Raw genomic sequence first — 22367 nt, 5'->3', positions numbered from 1 at the left:
GCTAATCTTTCATCATTTTTGTTTTCCCACCAAATTCTTCTTAACTTTCTAAGATTTAGAGAGCCTTATGGCTTCCAGAGATAAATACAGAGAGGTTCAAATTACCATCCCCTTCCCAACTCTTGGCTACTGCATACCATGTTTGGGAGTTTGTGTGGAGTTTGGGGACCAGGTAAAGGCATTTCAGCTTCACTCTGCTTTTAGAATACATGGTTATTCATTCAACAAATATTTATAGCCGTCTATCCCTTATAGGCTTGGCACTATGTGGGGCACCGAGGATACAACTGGGAATGGAAAGTACACATTCACTCCCTCTAGGAAGCTTGCAGCACAGTGACTCGAGGCCCTGGGTTTCATACGGAGTAGTTTTATTCACAGACATAAAACAACAGGGTACATTCGTGTTTTTTAAAAGTGTAATTACTGAATTCTTCCCTTCACCGCCACCCATCCTCATGTGGATGTGTATATTGAATTTCCCTCTACCCTTCTTCCAGTTAACACCTGTGGGGTTTTATAACAAAATGGAATTAGTGAATCTGGACATATTCCTAAAAGGCAGGGATGGCTGAGGAAATGCACCAGTTACGATTCTCCAGCTTGGGACCTTTCACACTAGTAGAAACTATTTATGTTTATAAGATCCAAAGATCAAACTTTGATTGGCATTTATGAACCGTAGGTTGTATAGGAGGAAACTAGCTTTTTAAATATAATTGCAAAATTAAAAGATTCAGGCATTGCATGGTGGGTAAGCGGTTAAGCCTAGATTAATAAAAAAGCTCATGTGTGTATGGGGGGGGTATGTTGTTATTCTAGGTAATTGGATTTTCAGATTAAATGAAGATTAGCAAATAAGACCTCTCATATTGGAAACTTTGCTTTAAAATTCCCTAAAATATATTGGGTTTCTGCCTTAGTAAATAGAAGAAAAAAATATTTGTAGGTGCAGTTTTTCCATAAGGATGTCAAGTGGTGATTCTAAGTAGAAGTTTTGTTTTGTTAGTTTTTTGCCATACACTCACCAGAGAGAGACAGAGAGAGGGAAAGTGGGAAATCACTCCCTGGGTGGATGGCCATGCTGAAATCATTTCCTGGGATTTGGGGCATGCACACGCACACGCACACACACACGCTGGGCATGATTTTCAAGCCACCGGGTCTGGGACTCGAACCACATTGGCCATGTGGGAGTTCAGCACCTTAACCACTATGCCACCTGCTAGTCCAATAGAACTGGAGTTTTGTTTGTTTGTTTTGGGATTTTTTAAATGTATTTATTTATTTATTTTTGCCACGTGGGTAGAAGGCATAGAGATGAGGCTTAATATGAGCTCACCCAAAGATATTTCTGGAAGATTCTTTGTTCAGAAAGCTTCCTTGCTATGAGAACTCTTATTTTCCTTTGCCTTGTTCTAAAATAGGGAAATTCTAACCTACTCATGACAGGGTGAATTCCAGTGAATTGGCCCCCATTCATTCAGCTTTTGTTTATTTTTTTTTTAATTTGCCAGAAGGCACATAACGCACTGGAGAAAGAGGGAAAGTGAGAAAGCACATCCCCATGGGGCATGATCATGCTGCAGTCCCTTCTCTTCCATTCCTCCCTCCTTTCGGGATTTTGGGTACACTTGCCCACATACCTGGCTTGCTTCCCAAGTCACCAGGTCTGGCACTCAGACCACACAGCCAGCCATGTGGGATCAGCCACCTCAACCAACACACCCCCAGCTGGCCCTCATCCAGTGCTTTGGTTTTCGTGGTGTTCTTCACAGTGAGGCAGAAAGGATAGGATTGTTGTCCCCGTACTTTACCAAAAGATGCTGCCATTCGGTGACTAGACTTTAGCAACTACAGATTCCAGAAAGGATGTTGACTGTCAGCAGTAATGAGGGTAGAGTTTAGCAACAGACACTGACACAACTGGCTTATTGTGCTAGCCAGTGAGGCTGTGCTCCCAGGCTCTGCCAATACTGGCCCTTGGACCACAGGACTAGTGATCCTTTGCCCCCTGGAAATGGTTTCCTCTCAGGCACGTCCCTTAGGGCACTTCAGTATGCAGCAGGTTCAGTGATCCTGGAAAAGGGGCAAGGAAAAGGATGAGGAGAGAATGGAGTACAGGCAGATTAGAGGCAGACTGCTTTTGATCTATGAGTTCTTCCTCACCCGACTGTCAGCCCTCTGAGGGCAGGGACCGTGTGTGGCATGTCACCACTATGTCTGCAATACCAAGCTCGCACAGGAGCAGATGCTTAGAGAAAGGAGGGGAAGGAGCAGGAAAGAATGGACAACTGATGCTTGACGGATGAAGTGACTGCTGGGCGTCAGTGGAAACATCCCTGGTTTAGGAAACCTTGCTTCTTAGTCCCAGTTCTGCCACTCTCCAGCTGTGTGACTATCTCTAGTGCACAGGTAACAACACACTTTCTGCTTCAAGGGGTTATAATGAGGAGACAAAATAGAAACGTCAAGTGCTTTGAAAAGCATACAGCATTATGTTAACAAAAACAATGTCAGCTAAGGTATAACCCTGACCAAAGCATTTTCTTTTGGCTTTATCCAGTCCTCCCTTTCAAGCCCTGATATCTTCGACTCCCCAAGTCCCGAAGAAGATAAAGAGGAACACATTTCGCTTGTGCACAGAGGAGTGGACGCATCAAAGAAAACTTCCAAGACTGTTACCATATCCCAAGTGAGTGAGCAGCCACGTTAAGGGGGTCCCTGCCAGTTTGTGCATACCCTAGTGATAGGCTAGAAACCCGCTAAGGATAAACAGGCAATGCACGTGTTTGTCGTTCTTTGGTGACAATGACTACTTTGGTCATCAGAATCCCTGAGGCATGTTACAAAGTCTCCAAAATTGGGCAGAATCCCTGTAATATAAGTTCAGTTCTTTATTCCTCATATTTTCTCCTTTGATTTGAGCTCTTCTTCACACCACCGTGCACACATTCACAAAGGCACCACCACCACCACCACCACAACCAAACTTAAAAAGCTTTGAAGTGTCTAAAGAGAATACATTAAACATATTACATGTGCCCTCTGCTCATAGACCTTGCCTTCTTTATAAGTTTATTTATTTATTTCATGAGTGAGACATACAGAGAGAGAGAGAGAGAGAGCGTGCGTTGGCCCAACAGAGTCTCGAAGCTATGATCCACCCAACTTCAGCCAGCCCTGGATTGTGGGCGTGTGTGTACCCAGCGTACTCAGCGAGGCCTCTAGCCTTGAACTGGGAACGTTTCTGTGTAGGAGCACCTCATAGAGCATCTTGTTTTATTGCTGCAGCATGGTCTGGTCCCCAAGATCTTGTCTTTTATATTCAAAGCCGGTCACAGATTATAGTTTGAAGACTGTAAGTGTAGATAACTAATGTCTCTTTTTTAAAAAACTGATTTGAATTCATATTCTAAGATGAATTTGTAGTCTAAAAATGTAATTTTATTGCATGCCCAGGAAATGGTGTCATTATTTTAAGTTATTGGTTTGTGAGAAACAAAGGAGACATTGTTTGGCTCCTGCATTTAAATTGCGAAGAGTACCCTGTCCAAGTTCTGTTCTTCCTATGAGTGCGAGCCAAGATTTTCAAATTCCATTTACTTGTACTAAGACAATCCAGTCCATTGGGATTATTTTCTCTGAACATTTGCAATTTCTTTCTGCCTGTAATTATTTGAAGCAGGAATTAGCATGAAGACATCAAAAATGTTATGTAGGGTTTTCCTTCTCATAGATTTAAGAATTCACGTGTATAGATTTTCTTACAGTAGGCAGAAAATGATCCTCTAAAACAAATCGATTGTAATTATCTACAAACCCCAAGCATTCTTTCCTTACCCAAGGCTTCCACATGCAGAAGGGTATACCTATCGGTTTTTGTTCTGACATCCTGGGGTGTCTCCACAGTGACATCTACTGGTAGACGGTGGCTTTTCATGTTTCTGATTCACCCTGTTCTATCCCATTAGCCTAATGCACTTCCCTGGAGTTGTCAGGTCGTGTTCTTCATTGCTTCTAGAAATTCCACTTGAACTTATTTGCTCAGAGAATGTGGTGGTTGGTATTGTGTGAAGGCTTAAAAAAGCATTTGTTAGTGGAAATGGGCCTGGAGAGCGAGTCATGTAGGAAATTCCAAGAGAAGCATTGATTCAAGAAGGTTCTAGAAATCAGTCAGTGTAAGGGTGCCAGTGCAAGATAGGAAATGGGGAAAGGCACGAGCCCAGGAATAGATAATAAGCAGAAAAAAGAAGGACAAGAGAGCTCAAATCTTCAGACTCAGGTAGCCACTGTCACGGGGTAGGCTTGTACTGAGGGCATTGAATCCCAGTCCTGACAGTTAGTAGCTGTGAGGCTTGAAGAAATTGTTCAGCCACCTCTCTAAGGCCCAGTTTCCTGCCTGGTACAATGTTTGTGCCAATTGATCCTCGTTGAAATTGCCTAGCTGACATCCAGCATGTGACAGTGCTCCATAAATGTCACCTCCTCTTCCCTCTTACTATAACTCCTACTAACAATAAAGCACAGGCTGGCGGATGGCTCTCCCTGGCAGCGGAGAGCACTTTTCCTCAATGGTAACTTGGCAGAGAAAAGGCGAGCAGAGAGGCTGGGAATGATGGCCCATCTGCTTTTGGCTCGCTCTGCCCCATCTTTCCCTCTAGCACAGCCTGAATCCAGACTCTACTCCTTGCCGTGCCAGCCAAGCCCCTTCTTGGCTCCTGCCCTGGGGTGGCCGGCTGGGCGCCTGCTGCTGGAGGGAGTCCCGTGGCTGCGTTGCCAAGCTTCGCCATCAGCCTCAGCCTCCGCCCTGTCACTCTCCTGCCTCACCTCCTAATGGCCTCTCCGGCTACTTTCCCACCTCCCCGGCTGCCTACCACCTCCCTTTCTCATGCTGGTGTCTCCTTCCTTGAGCCTACCAGGTGCCCCTCTTCCCTACCTACCATGACTGTTCCATTCCCTGTGCCTTCCTGGCATCCTCAGGACACCTGTCCGTTGGGCCTCCCCTGCTGGTCCATCATCAGTCTCAGTCTGGCTCTCACAGTCTCTTTTCTTCAAAGGACCATGCAACTCAGGGAAAAAAAAAATGCAAACCAAGCCCTTCCTTAGCCTTATCTTCTAAGTCCCTGTCCGTTGGGCCTCCCCTGCTGGTCCATCATCAGTCTCAGTCTGGCTCTCACAGGCTCTTTTCTTCAAAGGACCATGCAACTCAGGGGAAAAAAAAATGCAAACCAAGCCCTTCCTTAGCCTTATCTTCTCCTAAGTCTTCACAAGAGAACTCTGTCTCCCCCATCTTCCTCCACTAGCCCTAACTATACCTCTCTCCTCCCACCCAACACTGACTAAACTGCTACAATCAGGTTTCTGTTTTCCTTGTTCCTCCAAATGAGGTCCTCTCCAGTTTTCCCCTCAACACCCCTCACCCATTTATTGAACCTCATCTGATCCTTCTGGAGACTCTTCCACAGAGCTTCTGGAGCCCAGGCCCCTCTTCTAATCTTGGTTCATCCCCTCTCAGCACTCTTTCTCAGCCCTGACTCTCTCTTCCCTCCCACCCCCTTAATTTGGGAATTCTCCAGTTTCACCATCAGGCATCCTCTCTTCTAACTGTCTTACCCATGCCCATGGCTTCCCCTTGCTCTGGCCCAGCTCACTCTTTCAGGCTCTAGCACTGCCCACTAGGACATATCCTGTGATCCATCCCCTGGGGTCCTACACTTCATTGCATCTAAAACTGAAATCATTATTATCTGGGCCTTCAACCTGTTCTTCCTCCCATGAAAGGTGCAACCACAGTGCCCAGTTCTTCCATTCCCACCCATGGCCCTCAATCTGTACTTCCTCCTTCCCCCTCTCCAGCCTGTCTAGGACTACACTCCCAGCCCCAAAGTCTGCTCTGTGAGTGCAGGGACCACATTTCCTCACCCACCACCCACTCCAGCACTAGTAGTGATGCCTGGCATTTAGTTGGATGTTCCTGCTTTTGTCATATCTCTCAGCATCATCTTCTGCCTGTCCTCTTGGCTCCTGACGAGTCAGGCCCTTACCCTTTCCAGCTTTCATTGTAGAAGAGTCTCCCAGCAGTTCTCTCTAGCTCCTGACCTTCCCAGCCCTCCGGCATCCAGAGCCACCACAAGCACAGCACAGTCTTTTCACCCTTCCACTGACCCCTGCTCCCTCTCTAGCTCTCTTCTGCCCCCCTGAGGTTCATGCTGAATGGCCGCTTCCCACAAGTGTCTTCCGTTCTCTGTCTTTGCCTGGGGGTCCTCTCTTCCTGCAGCTTCTTTCTCCACCTACCCCTCTTTTCCCCCAGCCACTTTCTACTGGTCCAAAATGGGGCTGTCAGCTCCTCCCTCAGGCCTTCGCTCTGAGATGGTTGGCCCCTCTTAGGGGTTTCTGGGGCTCTTGGTGCTTACTTCCCTCTTATTCAGTCACACACACACCCTCGTCTGCAGTGTGTTGGTTTGTCTGTCCGTCTGCATCCCAGTGAGTTCTGAGCTCCCTGAGGGCCAGGAGAATGCCATGCTCATTCTGGAGTCTGTGGCACCTGGCCAGTAGTCAGGCACCTCTGTGCATATATGAGACCAGGTAGGAACTACCCGTCCAGGAAGATGTTCAAAGTCAAGATACACAGATGGCAGCCCTGGGGTGGGGAGAATGCCTGTACCACACAAGCCCTCGGTGGCTGTGTGTGAAGCGCTGAGTGAGGGGAGAGTGCGAAGGAGGTGGGGACAGTGATGCAGAGGTAGGGTCTGACCACCCAGGACAGGGAGGTGCAACACAGACTTCTAGCCCCCCTGACCCTCCCCACCGTCTCTCATCACAGGTGTCCGACAACAAAACATCCCTGCCACCCAAGCCGGGGACCATGGCAGCAGGCGGTGGGCCAGCCCCTTTGTCCTCAGCGACGCCCTCCACCCTGTCGTCCTCTTTGGGAACAGCTGGACACAGAGCCAACTCCCCGTCTCTGTTCAGCATGGAAGGAAAACCAAAGATGGAGGCTACGGCCAGCAGCCAGGCGGCCGTGGAGGAGCTAAGGAGCCAGGTCCGTGAGCTGAGGAGCATCATCGAGACCATGAAGGACCAGCAGAAGTGAGTGACCGGGGGACCCTTCGCAGCCGCCTCCCAGGCCTGTGGCCAGCCTGCTCTGGAGGGTGGGCCAGGCCTCCCCTTTGATGGTGACGACCACGTTGGGAGTGAGTGTGGACCCCGAGAGGCTTCATTTATACTTCAGTCTTGCTGCAGGTTTATGCTGGACCTACTCCGTGCAGGAATGGCACAGAATGACCAAAAGGCATACAGGGATGAGTCAGTTGCAAGGACTAACACTCTCTGTAAGCTGCTAAAAAGAAAAGAATTTAAATCCCACATAAAATATAGTATGTGCATGTACCACTTCGCAAATGAACCCAATAGCCAGCTTTTCTCTAATGTCACAAATACTGTGATTTCTTCACTCAACTCCCAGATGAAGCGATTGGCCTGCATTGAGGGGCTGTAATGTATGAACACGTGGGGATCTTTAAATAGAAGACTTTAAACTCAGCAAGATGTTCTGACCATGAGACAAGGGGGCTTTCTCCGTGTATGCCTGCACTCACGCTCTCATTGTAACCCTCAAGGAGCTGGGGGTGGGGGGAGACCTATAAGCAAAGAGAAAGAGCCCACACAAATATCACCCAGGCTGCAGTTTGCAATGACAGAGCTGGTAGGAGGATTAGAAGCAGGAGGCACTGATCTGAGTAAACCAAGATTTGGAGAGTTTAGGGATCAGTCAGCTCTTTGTTGAGGGAATTGGGGGAGGCACCTCAAGGGAGTGTTTCCTGAGTAGGATTTTGAAAGATGATTTAAGATCGCCAAGCACAGAACACTCCAGCAGAAGTAAGAGCTTGCAGAGTCAGGGGCACACGGAGCAGCCTGGGGGGCCAGCGTATCCCCTGGCACCTGGCCTCCTTGGATCAGGAGGTGCCCAGGGCAGTGGCAGGAGATGTGGCCAGATATCTGCAGTCATGCCTTTGGGAGGGAGTCCAGGGATGGCAGAAGCCTCATTACCTGCTTCCTCCGACATGGCTGGAGGACCTTGTGGTGTTGTGTGGTCAGACACTTTAGAGAATACTTGGTTACTCAAAGTTGATCTCTAATCTGCAGGACTTCTAAGAGCCTTCACCCTACATTGTGAAGATGAGAGGGTAGCAAATACCATGTTTCCCAAACATATTGAATCACAGAACCCTTTTTTCTAGAGCATCATGAGACAAGGGTTCCATGGAACTCACTTTGAACAATGTGGCTCTAAGCAGCTTTTGTTCCATTCAGGCTAGGAAGTATCATATGGAATGGGGACCTCTTGCACATACGCCCTGCCTGAAAGAGACTCAACAGCTAAATATGCAGAACTGGCAGGGTGGTACTTGACAGGGTCTTCTGGGGCCAGCCATGCTGCCCAGCTGCTGAAAGTCCTCAGTCCTATCTGGCTGTGGACATTACAGGTTTGGGTACCCAAAGGTCCCATCCATGTCCAGATGTCATATGTCCCTGGCCTAGGTAACAACCCCAGGGCCCCAGGCCATCCCAGAGCATTAGTTCTCAGCCCTCTGAACAAGACCATCATTGTGTCAGACTGGCCTGGATCCAGGGCTTCAGCCCTTCAGACCCCCTGGAACCTACATACAGGGCCTGACAGGGCCTGAGCCTGCCTCTGAGCACAGAGCTGCCTGTGCCTTGGCGCTGCTGCACCCCGTGTTTCTCCCCTCACCATGAGAGCAGTTGGCTGGAATTGTGCTTTCCTGGTCAGCATCGTGGATCAACACCTCACGGGTGCCTGATTTCCAAGGCCTGACCTGCATGCCCAGGGTTAATGGGTCCCCCTAACCAGTCCCCTGCCTTAGCTCCTTGGCGTCACTTTCCTTTTAGCCTTCAGCCCAAGTCTCTGCCACCTCTCTGCATTCCCAACCGTGCTGGTTCTCACCTCCACCCTTCCCAATCGAGCCCCCATCTTCCATCCTCCTCATAGGCTTAGGCCTGTTTCAACTAGTTCAAGACATGGTGGCTTTCTTTGGATACCTTCCCAGCTAACTGCCCTCACTCCCACACCACTCAAGGCTTTGCCTGCCTGTGGGATTGTGCTGTTTATTTAGGATCTCACCTACTGCTTTCCTAACCTGAGGAGCGCCCACTGAGATATGGGTACATAACAGATGCTCGAGTGAGTACGGTATCGAATCACAACTGGTTAATGTCAGAGAATCCAGTGTGTTCACTGCAATGCCAGGACCTGCCCAGACATAGGGACCATCACAGTGCTCATCTGAAGTAAGCACACACAGCGTGACCTCTCCCTTATTGACTGTGCTATTTCCACAGTCTTTGGTTTTTTGTTTTCCAACCCAGTTTGTAAAAACACACATGCAGAATGGACTGTCTGCTCCCTTCAAGTGGAGTACAGCTCTCTGACCAGGGTTTGGATGGTTATAAAGTCAAGGGTCCCAAATATAGAGCCCCATCTTTGCAAGATGACTCGTTTTGTTCTACTTTATTATTCAGTGTTGGAAAAGGCATTAGGCTGTGAACCCTCACTGACATCTGTGTTCGCCAGGACATGATGACTGTGTTGTTAGGTCTTATTTATCTCCAAGTTTTGGGGTCTACTCCTCACTGACATCTGTGTTCGCCAGGACATGAGGGCTGTGTTGTTAGGTGTTATTTATCTCCAAGTTTTGGGGTCTTCCTGTTTGTAGGATTTTGTGAGAATTGGTAAAAACATACCAGTAACCTCAGATTAATTTAAAATTCTGTTGCAAATAAAGGATATATATATGGAGGGATAAAAATGTCTGCAGGGAGAATTAATATGTACGTAACATTTAAAGACCAGTGATTCTGTAATAAAGGAATAGTTAGAGGCAAGATGACCAAATGTGAGCCTGGATACCTGGAGTCACTGGCAAAGTCTGGCTACTTTTTCAGAAAAGTTTGGACTAAGGTACTAAGGTACCTCAAAGGTCATTTCCATATCTATCATTTTTTAAATCTTTTTTTTTTTGAGAGAGAGAGAGTTTTTGTTTGTTTGTTTGTTTGTTTTTGTTTTTAGGGGTTTTTTTTGTTTTTGTTTTTGTTTTTGTTTTTGCTGTAGGGTGCGTGTGCTCGCCAGAAAGACAGAGAGAGACAGAAAGAGAGAAATCACTCCCCAGGGAGATGGCCACACTGCAATCCCTTCTCCTCTATTCTCCTCTCAGGATCTTGGGCACGCACGCACACGTGCCCAGTGTAAGTTTAAACCTCTGGGTCTGGGACTCAAACCACAGTCGACTATATGAGAGTCCAGCAACATAGCCATTAATGCTAATTGCTGGTCCCCATACCTACCATTTTGATGGCTATATATTTTGGGGACCTCAAAATGATGGGAAGCCATTCTGTCTTAAACGTATTTTAAGCAGTAACAGTGCAAAGAAAATACAATCTTTTGTTCACATGTTCTTTTTTTATTATGTTTAAGGTTTTTGTCATAAGGCACATGCACTCGCCAAAAAGAGAGAGACAGTGAGAGGGAAAAATGAGAAATAATCCCCCAGAGAAGATGGCCATGCCAGACTCCCTTCTCCATTCTCCTAGGATTTTAGGTGCACACACACACATGTCCGGTGTGATTTTCAAGTTACTGGGTCTGGGACTCGAACCATGGTCAGCCCTGTGGGAGTCCAGTGCCTTTACCACCACTCCACCTGCTGGTCCCCCATATTTTCTTTTTAAAGGGTCTGGTGGATTTTATAGTGATTGTAAGAAGTTTCTCATTTCTTATTGGGGAAATCTGGGCTTTCATTTCATTTCATTGTCCTTTGCTTTTCAGACGAGAGATTAAGCAGTTATTGTCAGAGTTGGATGAAGAGAAGAAAATCCGACTCCGGTTGCAGGTAGGTCTCTCAGGGTCTTGCTGCTTGTGAGGCCTGTGCTCAGTCGAGGGTGGGGACAGAGCTGGGGCTTTATTTTGAAAATAAATGATTGTTACTTCTCTGAACGTGTAGATACACTCTCAGAACTTTCTTAGAATTGTTTAGGCTTACTGTAACACCTCCTTAACTAGACTCAATTTGGGGGAAGAGACACATTAGTAAATGTTTCTGATTTGGGATTTATCTTAAACCTCTCTTCTGTGAAAAGCTCCCCCCAGTTTCCAGGAGGCCTCATTGTAGGAACTGCCAGAGGGCATGGCTCTGGGGAGGCCCCTGTACCAGCTGGCTCCTGGCATGTGGTCACTGGGTCTAGCCACACTCGTGCTTGCTCCTCATCTCTTCATTTCTCCCTGATGGCTATGTCAGTCCTGCCAAGACTTCAGCGTGCTGTTCCCGACTAGCCTCTGACCTGACTGCCGTGGCCAGATGGCAGAGTGTGTGGGAGTCCAGGTGCCCAAAGGTAGCCCTTGAGCTTTCATCCCGGGGGCGCCCTTGGTGGTGACTGGGAAGAAGGCTGGGTGACTCCTCGACATCACTTGGGGCGTGTTCCCGACACCCTCCTGGGCTAACCACAGCCACCTTCTGGTGTTGCCAGGTGGTCCTGCATGTCAGGACTGCCCGTTGGCCCTCCAGCTAGGAAACTGGAGCTGTCACTGCTTGGACAAACTTTGGCGCTGGCAGCCAGAGAATGCAAACGTCCACCATTTCCTAGTACATTGTGTCCGTGCGCTTGTTCTTCAGGTTTCTGTCCTCTCTGGCATTGTGATTGATTTTCCATTCAGACGTCATTGTGCCCATTTCACCTTTAAAACGGTCAGGCTGATTATTTTCTTTCAGTCGACCAGGTTGATTTTGTTTGGGCTTCTATGAAACCAGCCAGTTCATCATGCCTTTGTCTGGTTCTTTTTCTTCCTTTATAGATGGAAGTGAATGACATAAAGAAAGCTCTTCAATCAAAATGAATACTTGATAAATGAAATGCCGCATTATTCATCCTGAGTCCAAGACTCAAATTTTCTGCCCCAGCCAAAATAATCTCGTGCCAAAAGATGAAAGGTTTGCCTCAACCTGTCCCTGTTTGAAAGATTAGCACAAAAGTCTTGATAGCACAACACAAATTCCATCCAAGAGGAGAATCTTCCCCATGGTATCGTCCTGGGTCTGGCACTGGTTGTGACTTAGAGCAAATTGTGCTAAAGGCTTTTTCTACTTTGAGATCTCATGCGAAACGAAAACTCAGGCAGTTTAGTCCATAGTGGTACTATTTTGATGATATTTTCCATTAATAAAATGTAATTTCAGATTATTCGTTTACAAGCTTTATAATTTTATGATTTTTTTAATCGTGTTTTGTCACAGATTCCCCTAGTGTTTGTACTGCACATGGTCAGGAGCGAGCGTCCTGTTCTTTTGCTTCAAGCAGAAAGCTGTCTCGCTTTGTGTTTCCCTTTAGATTCTATTACATATGCAATTTTAGGTCCGACCCATCCGTTCCCCTGCCAGCAAACCCCATCACCCTAAGAGGAAATTTTAGCTTATATATGATGGTATATTTACAAAAAGAGAAAGAGAAAACCTGGTATTTGCAATGATCTGTGCCTTCTTTCTACCACCCTCTTGATTGGAGCTTTTGTGATGCAGCTACCATGATTCAAAAAATAAAAAAAAAAAAAAAGTTTTTTAAAAAATCGCCACTTATCCAAGTCCACTAGAGGCCACTGTCTTCAAAGCTTCTGTCACCCTAGCAAAAGGTCCTAAGAGGAGACAGCTGTGAAGTGGGGAGTACTCTGTGGTGCCAGCTGTGACTTTTAAGTTTCTCCTAGTTTTAGGTTGTTCATGAAACTAGAAATGTCATCCCTGCTTGATTTTTCATCAGCCAAGTTAAACCCCTGCTTCCTGTCCTTTGCACCTTTTGCGTGAACAGAATATGCATTATTAAAGCAAAAATAAATAAAAGTAAAATGCAAATGAAAACAAGGGGGGGGGAGTTGTATTCTTTCCTGCACTGGGTTAGTCGTGTGTGATATTGTTTAAACTGTGTTCACATCATGTCATTTGCCTTGCTCACTTGTAACCCCTTCCTCGGGTCCAAGAGAAGGGGAGGAGGGTCACGTTGAAGTGTAGCCACTGGATCTTCCTTTCATTTCTGGAATTGCTTTTTCCTTCCCAAGGAAACCGATGTTTGCTCGTCCGCTTTTTATCTTTGTAGCACACGAACAGTTCAGCTTTAGACTGTGTGACTGTTTTCTCACCCTTAGATGAAAATAAGGGGCATAGTGTATTATTGCAAGACTGTGCAGGGGTAAGGGTGGAGGGGGTGGTCCCTTAATGGCCCCTGAAGACGTTGGATGTGTTTCTAAAAAGCTGCTTTGTCTATTTCCTGCGTTTTATAGTGAAACTGCTCAACAGTAATAGATTTGCACAACCGCAAAGAATGAGAATGGGTAACACTGAAGGAGTGATGGACAAAAAAAATCACCACGTGGTATTATTGATCACTGAAAGTATTACAGATAAATGTCTCTTCCTTTCTCCTCCTCTCTCCCTTCCCCTGCCTTCCTCTTGCCTACGTACTCATCCTTGCTGAGGCCGCTACTTCTCTGACTATTGACCAAGCCCTCACACCCTGGTCTTCCTGGGTGGGAGCACAGTTAAGGGAAGGAAGGGAGTGTCTAAAAGAAACCTCACACCTTTCATGCCCATGTCTGGATATGTTGCCTTTTCAGCAGCTTTGGTCTCAGTGAGCTTGGGGCCAGGAGCACCACGTCTCCAGGGCAGAGTTCAATAGTCCTGTCCCCTTGACTGTTCTCAGCATTTCTGCATTAAACTTGAAGCCTTCAGAGATTACCCACCACCTAATATGAGGAGTGAATTCTTCAATGTTTGAGTTTCTCATTTACTCATCATGAAAATCCCTAATGATATAGTTTTATATTAAGTGTATACAGAGCCGAATTGTTCATTAAACTGAGAGGTTGGAGCATGCTCACGGGGCACTAGCCACATGGAACGTGGAGGGCCGACATCTTGCCCTCATGGGGGCCACTGGCTTCCTTTGTATAAGGAGAGGGAGAAGCGATTCTAGAAGGAGAGGTGGTTATGTCCAGCTTCATTACTGCCCCTTGGGCTAGCCAGCAAGAGGATTCTGCGTCACGGAACTGGATGAGCTAATGCCCAAATGGCCACCATCTTTACTCTTTATGTGATGGACCCATCGAGAATACCGAAAAGCTGGGAAGTATCACTTTTGAAAAAATTCTTTTGCATTCAGCATGGACTCAACCAGGCATCTATGGAGATTATTTTTTTGCTTCATTTTCTAAAGTTGTATTTAGAAAAGTCTTAAGTATTGTGCTTTGTAAAGAAGATGATTAAAATGAAATTTTGTGAAAATATTTTTGTTCAAAGTTGTCATGGTCCAAGATGAATTGTATTTCTTGGAATACAAACCATTTTTCTCCATTTTATACAATTTGATTACTCTTATAGAAACGTCTTTAGAAGACATGGAATATCGAATGTACCCTCACACACACACACACACACACACACACACACACAACTTTCCCAGGTAACCAGAAATCATCTATTAAAATATGTGCCTGTAAATTCTATTTTACAAATTGTTCAATGTTACATTCATACCTAAGCAGAAAATGCTAGCTGGGTATAAATTCTTTTTAGCGTCAAAATCATTAAATTGTCATTATTCCATAATTGCATAAAGCCACTTTCGTTCATAAACAGTCCTCTGAGCTGCACATTCAAGCACACGATCTGTTTCCTCCCACGAGGACAGCCTGTATTTATCATCACATGTGCGTCTTTGGTTATTAATGGTGAGCTTTTATTTTCTTCGATAACTAGCTCCTTGATGGGCAAACCACAGGATGTATAATTTATTGCTCCTAGTTGCCATAGTCTGTATAAAAATAATCTTCAGGCCCACAAAAGCCTTTGTATGTACCTGAGGTCATCTTGGTCCTTTTATTTTTATTCTATTTATTTATTTATTTATTTTTTTGGTATTAGATTGGGTTTTAGTTCTTTAGTTATTTTAGTGCAAATTAATGTCAAGATGTTTTAGCACCAAGCAGACTCTGTGAAAAGCTTTTTTCTTTTTGGTTTTCTACAAATGAGAACCATAACAAAGCAATGCATGCGTGGGTGACGGGTGCTCAGCATGGCTGATTGTGGCGTCTGACAGGGAAGGCTTGGCACTTAGGAACAAAGCCCGGGAAAGAAGATGCCGTCCCCAAATTAGCTCTAATGAAGAAGAGCGATGGCCAAGGCAGAGAAAACTCTCTCCCCGCTAGAAACAAATGTCAGTGGCGTAAGTACAAAGCAGGGGTCAGGTCTCTAAGGCTATGAACCTTCCCTGCCATTCCTAGTTCTGTGCCTATGGACACCAAGGCAGGTGGAGCAGAAGTGGGCCCCGAAACCAAGGAGAAGCTGCGAAGAAAGTGCAGGTTGCTGAGAGGTGGTTTTATTTCATACCTTTTTAATTGATCCCCAATTGAAGTGACTGTGGGAGCAGCCCTTCCCACAAACCATGTGTGCTCATCGTGTTTGAGAACTGGGGATTCACAGTAAAATGGGCTATTCTATTTTTTCTTGTTGGAGCAATAGGTGATAACTTACTCCACCAAAATATAGAACAAGATGATCTGGTAGGTTATAGCTAGAATTTTCTAAGCAAAAGCTAGAAGAAAAAAATGAGTAAAAGAAGGGTTATGGGCCAGCAGGTAGAGTGGTGGTTAAGGCACTGGATTCCACATGGCCGACTCCATGGTTCAAGTCCCAGACCCACTAGCTTGAAAAATCACATGGGGGGTGGGGAGTGGAGGCTGGCAGGTGGCGCGGTGGTTAAGGGCACTGGACTCCCACATGGCCATTCATGGTTTGAGTCTCGGACCTGGCGGCTTGCTTTCTCACTTTCTGTTTCTCTCTCTCTGTCCCTCTCTGGTCAAATTTAAGTAAATGAATAAAGAAATAAATAAAAGTTAAAGTAGTTATTAAAAAAAAGAAGAAGAAAGAAAGAAAGAAAATCACACCAGGCATGTGTGCCCAAAATCCTGAGAAAGGACTGGAGGAGAAAGGTGTCCCTCCCCCCCGGGGGAAGGGTGATTTCTTGCATGATTTCTCACTTTCTCTCTCTCACTGGTGAGTGTACACACCCTATTGCAAAAATTAAAAAAAAAAAAAGTAGAATTCCTAGAGAACCAACTTCATGGAGCCATTCTCTTTAGAGTAGCAAAGTTATTTAAATTATGCAATTATAACAATGTCATTTACGTCTTGAATGTCTCTCCCTCCCACTCACCCCTGTAGAACGTTAATTGTTCTCCAGGGAACAGATTTGTTGGCGAGCTTTGAACTCTTTGATGGAAGGGTGCCCTGGGAATGCAAATGTTCGTTATATTAATGAAATAAGTTTTTAATTAATTAAAAATAAGTTTTAAGATGTTTACAAACCAATTTCTAAACTAACCAAGTTGATAAAGCCATCGGAAACCAAACAGAAAAACCATGAAGAAATCAACATTTCCAAGCTTATTGCCCTAAGAAAAACAGAGCTGTCTTGGGAGAAATGGAGATTCCTTCCAAGTTTCATGTCGATCTCTTCGTCTCAGTCTGAGAAAACCAAGAATCTGACTGAGGCTTAGGCTCGAGTTCTGCTGCTGAATGCTGAAGGGAGAGGGGTGAGTATGGAATGGACACTTGTATGGAACACCCACTCTCCCTGTCTTGACCCCAGCAGGGGCTTGGAAGATGTTCTTCTTTGTTCTTGATCAGGGCAACCTCACTGGAGAAGTGCATCTGGAATGAGGAGAAGGACATGAATTGAAAGAGAAGTGTCAGCAGGAGCTCCTGGCCTGGAGGGAGGACCAACCTACTTTCATAGACAAACATCTAGTGCTGAGAATCTAGGAGGGGATGATGAGGAAGACAAATAGGCTGCAGCTGAGAGTGGCAAATTTCATGGTAATAGATGAGCCTCTTTTTTTTTTTAAGAATTATTTAACTTTATTTATTTATTCATTCATTTATTTTAATTTGATCAGAGAGAGAGAGACAGAGAGAGAGAGAGGGAAAGGCAAAGTGAAAAAGCAAGCTACCAGTGCCAGGACTTGAACCATGGTCAGCCATGTGGGAGTGTCCAGCACCTTAACCACCATGCCACCTGCTGGTCCCCTAGATGAGCCTCTTAACTAGAGTCTTCTACATTTTTTTAAATTATGTTTCACTCTCTTGGATTTTTTAAAAACAATTATTTTACTTTATTTATTTATTTTAATTTGACCAAAGAGAGACAGGGTGAGAGAGAGCAAGCTACCAAGTCTGGGACTTGAACTATGGTCAGCCATGTGAGAGTCCAGCACCCTTAACCACCACACCATCTACCAGCCCCTCTCTTAGATTTTAAATTTATTATTTTTTTTGGAGAGGTTTTGCTATAGAGCGCGTGCGCTCGCCAGACAGAGAGAGACAGAGAGACAGAAAGTGAGAAATCACCCCCCAGGGGGGATGGCCACGCCACAATCCCTTCTCCTCCAGTTTACTCTCGGGATCTTGGGCACACACACACACGCGCCCAGCATGAGTTTTAAGCCACCGGGTCTGGGACGTGAACCACGGTCGACTACGTGGGAGTCCAGCAACATAGCCATTACGCTAACTGCTGGTCCCAGATTTTAAATTTATTTTTTATAACTTTTCATGAAGCTTCCATCTTTTAGAAAGGATTGTGACCAGCAGATGGCATAATGGTTATGTCACTGGACTCCCACATAGTCAGCCGCAGTTTGAGTCCCAGAGCCAGCAGTGCCCAAAATCCCAAAGAGGAGAATGGAGGAGAAGGGATTGCAGTGTGGCCATCCCTTCAGGGGCTGATTTCTTGCTTTCTGTCTCTCTGGTGAGCACACACACCCTATGGCAAAAATCTCTCTCAAAAAAAAAAAGAAAGAAAAAAAAAGAAAAAGAAAGGCTTAGGGTACCACAGTGATGACCACAGGTTCAGATGGAACACGCACGGTCACCTTGCGTATTTTTAAATAGTTAACTTTTTCTCTGGTTATAAAGCTAATGTTAAATAATGCCCAAAGTAGAAAATAAAAAATATAAATAGAAGGCAGGAATTATCTAATCTTACCCAGAAGCAGTCTTTAATTATTTTGGTCTCTCATATTGGAGGTGGTTCTGTGTATATAGTATGTTTTTTATACTTGATATGACCATTTTGCCATTAATGTTTTAAAATGTGTCATTTTATTGGCTAAGACTCCATCTATAGATATGCCAGAAAGTATTTAACCAGTCTCTTATTGAGCATGTTTGGAATGCCACGATGTTTGAGATGCCATGAGGTGCTGAACGTGAAGTAGTCCCTGTCCTCCAGGAGTTCAGAGTCAGGGCTGAGGAGGACTAGACAGGGAAACAGGCAAGTCTTCCTCAGTATAGAATCAGAACCATGGAGGGACCAGCACTTGGCCTAATGGCTATGTCGCTGGACTCCCATGTAGTCCCGGACCTGGTGGCTTAAACTCACGCCAGGCGCACATGCGTGTGTGCCCAAGATCCTTGAACAAATAGCAAAACTAACAAAGATAACAAGAAGGCATAAACCAAATCACCAAATCAAGAATACAATGGGTTATCACTACAGATTTCTGCAGCTCTTAAAAGAATAAGAACAACTTTATGATCACAAATTCAACATCTTAGAAGAAATGGACCAATTTCTTGAAAAATCACAAACTACCAAAATTCCACCAAGTTAAAGTAGACAATCTGAATAGTTTAGAACCACTGGAAAAAATGAGCTCGTAATTAAAAGACCCTTACATTAAATTTCTAGGTCCAGATGGTCTCACTGGAGAATTCTACCAAACATACGAAGTTTTACACTAGTTTTACACAATCTCTTCCAGAAAACAGAAGAGGACAGAATAATTCCCAAGCCATTTTATGAGGCTAGTATTATCCTATACCCAAACAAGGCAAAGATAATACCCACCCCCAAAAGAGGAAGAAGAAAAAAAAATCAAGATTTCCCATGGTGGGGCCAGTAGGTGGTGTGGTGGTTAAGGCTCTGGTCCTCCCACATGGTCAACTGTGGTTGGAGTTCTGGACCTAGCGGCTTTCTCTCTCTCTCCTCTCTCTCACTCCCCCTTTCTGTCTCTCTGATGAGTGCACGTGCTCTGTAGCAAATGTAAAAATAACAATGAAATTAAATAATTCTTTAAAAAAAAGATTTTCAATGAACATAGAGACAAAAATACCCAGTAAGATACTAATAAATCTAATTTTAAAAAGAAGAAGAACTCCTAAGTCAGGCTATTGGAAACCTTCAGCCCTAGGTCCACTTCTGCATGTTCACACTTAGAGGTACCTGGTTGTCTTTAATAGTCTTCTTTAATTCAGAAAAAAGTAGCAAATCACACTGAAAATCATACTTATGTACCCCATAAGTATGTACAGTTATTGTGTCAAAAATAAACCTTAGAAAACAAAACAAAAATATCTTAGGATTTTTTTTTTGCAACAGTATTTTTAAGTGATTTCATTACATTTAATTTGAATAATCCTTAAAAATAGATAGTTTTATAACACCAATAATTAAATAATACTAGGGGCTGGCAGGTGGCATGGCGGTTAAGGGCGCTGGACTCCCACATGGCTGACCACAGTTTGAGTCCTGGACCTGGTGGCTTGCTTTCTCACTTTCCCTCTCTTTCTTTCTCTCTCTCTCTCTTACTCTGTCCGTCTCTGGTCAAATTTAAATAAATAAATAAAGTTAAAACAATTCTTTAAAAAAATAATTACATAATACTAAGAAAATTAATGCTTAATGTGAGTAGATTCAAAAAAAAATAGGAAACCAAATTAAGCAATGTTTAAACATTACACAGTACAACCACATGGAATTTACTTCAAGTATGCAAGGCTGATTTGACATTTGAAAATCAATCAGTATCATCCACCATATAAAGAAGTTAAAGAGGAAAAATTATATGAGCATATCAATTGATAAATAAAATACATTGGAAAAAATCCAATACCCATGCTCAACAAAAACTCAGTAAACAAGGAGTAGAAGGAAACTTCCATAACTTGATAAATGGGATCTATGAAAAATTACAGCTTACTCGGTACTAAGGGAGAAAGATCTGAATGCTTTCCCTCTAAGATCAGGAAGATGGCATGGATGCCCACTTTTTTTTTTTTTTGGAGAGATTTTCACTGTAGGGCGCATGCGCTCGCCAGACAGAGAGAGACATAGAGACAGAAAGCGAGAAATCACCCCCCAGGGGGGATGGTCACGCCGCAATCCCTTCTCCTCCATTCTCCTCTCAGGATCTTGGGCACGCATGCACACGCGCCCGGCATGAGTTTTAAGCCACCGGGTCCGGGAGGCGAACCGCAGTCGACTATGTGGGAGTTCGGCGACATAGCCATTACGCTAACTGCTGGTTCCCTGGATGCCCACTTTCACTGCTCTTTTTCAACATAGTACTGCAAGTTCTAACCACAGTAATAAGGTAAGAAAAAGAAATGAAAACCATACAGATTAGAAAGAAGATATAAAACTGACCCTATTTGAAGATCACAATTATCTACATAGAAAACTTGAAGAAAACAAAACCAAAAAACCTTGCTGAATTAATAAGTGAGCTTAGTAAGGTGTAATATAAATTCAAGATACAGAAAGTTACATTTCTACATATTACCAGTGAACATTTGGAACCTGAAATTAAATACCATACCATTTATAATCACTCTAAGGGAAATGAAATACTTGGGTATAAGCTTAAAATATATATAGGAAATAAGAATTTATTTAGAAAGGTATATTGTGTTTATAGTTTGGAAGATTTGACATGTTGGGTTGTAGAAAAAGTTATGAAGTATTTTTCTGTTTTTCTATGCAAAAGTGCATCATGACTTTTCTGATGACCCGATGATAAAGATGTTAGAGGAAGGGAATCAAGGGGGGAAATAAAGAAGCAAAACATTAAGGAACACAAAAATGGAAAATTATCTGTTGATGACAACATGTATGATAATATCTTTAACTGAACTAATAGTGTATTCATGCTGGGAAAAATAATTTTGCATGATGTAATGATATACAGTGATTGAATATATTTTTAAAAATTAAAAATAGGGTGGGGACCAGCAGGTGGCATGGTGGTTAAGGTGCTGAACACTCCCACGTGGCCGACCATGGTTTAAGTCCCGGACCTGGTAGCTTGCTTTCTCACTTTCCCTGTCTCTCTCCATGTCTCTCTCTGGTCAAATTAAAATAAACGAATGAATAAATAAAATTAAATAATTTAAAAAAATTAAAAATAAGGTAAAAATATTCTCTCCAAATTGATCTATTGTTTTAATATAATTCCTATCAAAATCTTGAAGATTTTTTTGTGGACATAGACAAACTTATTTTGACATTTAAATAGAAAAAGATGGGCCCTAATACAGCTCAATCTTGGAAAAGAAAAAATAAAGGAGGGCCAGCAAGTGGTGTGGTTGTTAATGCGCTGGACTCTGGTGTGGCCGATTGCGTTTGAGCCCTGGACTTAGCGGCTTACTTTCTCTCTCTCTCTCTCTCTCTCCGTCTCCCTCTCTGTCTCCCTCTTTTGATCCACCAAAGGACTAGTATTTAGAATAAATGTATAAAGAATACTTAAAAACGCAGAGTTTAAGTCCAATTAGGGGGCCAACCTGTGGCATCGTTGTTAGGGTGGCTGGATCCCATATGGCGGACTGAGCGGTTTAAATCCCGGACCCAGTGTCTTGTTTACCTTGGGACTCAGTTCAGAGTGTGTGTGTGTGTGTGTGTGTGTGTGTGTGTGTGTTTATGTGTATGTGCATGCCCCAAATCCTGAGAGGAGAATGGAGAAGGGAGTGTGGCATGGTCATCCCCCTTAGAGGGTGATCTCAATTTCCCTTTCTATGTTCCCTTCTTTCTGTGTCTCCAGTGACCACATGCACCCTTATAACAAAAAATAAAAAATAAAAATAAAAAATAACTAAAAAAAATCCAGTTACAAAATAGGCACAGGATATGAACGGACATTTCACCAGAGAAGATCTACAGATGGCAAATAAGCACATGAAAGGATGTTCAACATCATTAGCCGTTGGGAAATGCAAATCAAACCACAATGAGATATCCCTGCACACCTATCACAATGGCTTTTTCAAAAGTGACGACACCAAATGCTAGAAAGGTTGTGGAAAAACTGGACCATGCATATATTGCTCGTGAGAAGTTATAAGTTATATATTTAATTTTATTTATACATTCACTTTTTTAAAAAAATTTGACCAGAGAGAAATAGAGAGAGAGAGAGGGAAAGCAAACCACCAGGTCCAGGACTCAAACCGCAGTCGACCATGTGGGGGTGT

General features: G+C 44.1%; 1 protein-coding gene across 4 annotated transcripts in view; it reads left to right on the top strand.

The window, feature by feature from the left end:
• The window catches only part of SH3KBP1 (SH3 domain containing kinase binding protein 1), a gene marked incomplete at its 5' end in the record, with an annotated part of 236129 nt that extends 223307 nt beyond the window's left edge, over window positions 1-12822 (top strand). For 2 of the 4 annotated variants that reach the window (XM_014591386.1, XM_014591385.1), the window contains 4 exon segments: window positions 2567-2695; window positions 6827-7092; window positions 10850-10913; window positions 11873-12822. In XM_014591386.1, coding sequence (XP_014446872.1) covers window positions 2567-2695; window positions 6827-7092; window positions 10850-10913; window positions 11873-11914 — 501 coding nt within the window. 4 annotated transcript variants of the gene reach the window in all.
• Between the last annotated feature and the right edge of the window lie 9545 nt (window positions 12823-22367).

The sequence above is a fragment of the Tupaia chinensis genome, unplaced genomic scaffold (assembly GCF_000334495.1).
Source record: "Tupaia chinensis unplaced genomic scaffold, TupChi_1.0 Scaffold000567_2, whole genome shotgun sequence".
NCBI classification, from domain to species: Eukaryota; Metazoa; Chordata; class Mammalia; order Scandentia; family Tupaiidae; genus Tupaia; species Tupaia belangeri.
This window is presented reverse-complemented; position numbering and strand designations above follow the sequence as displayed.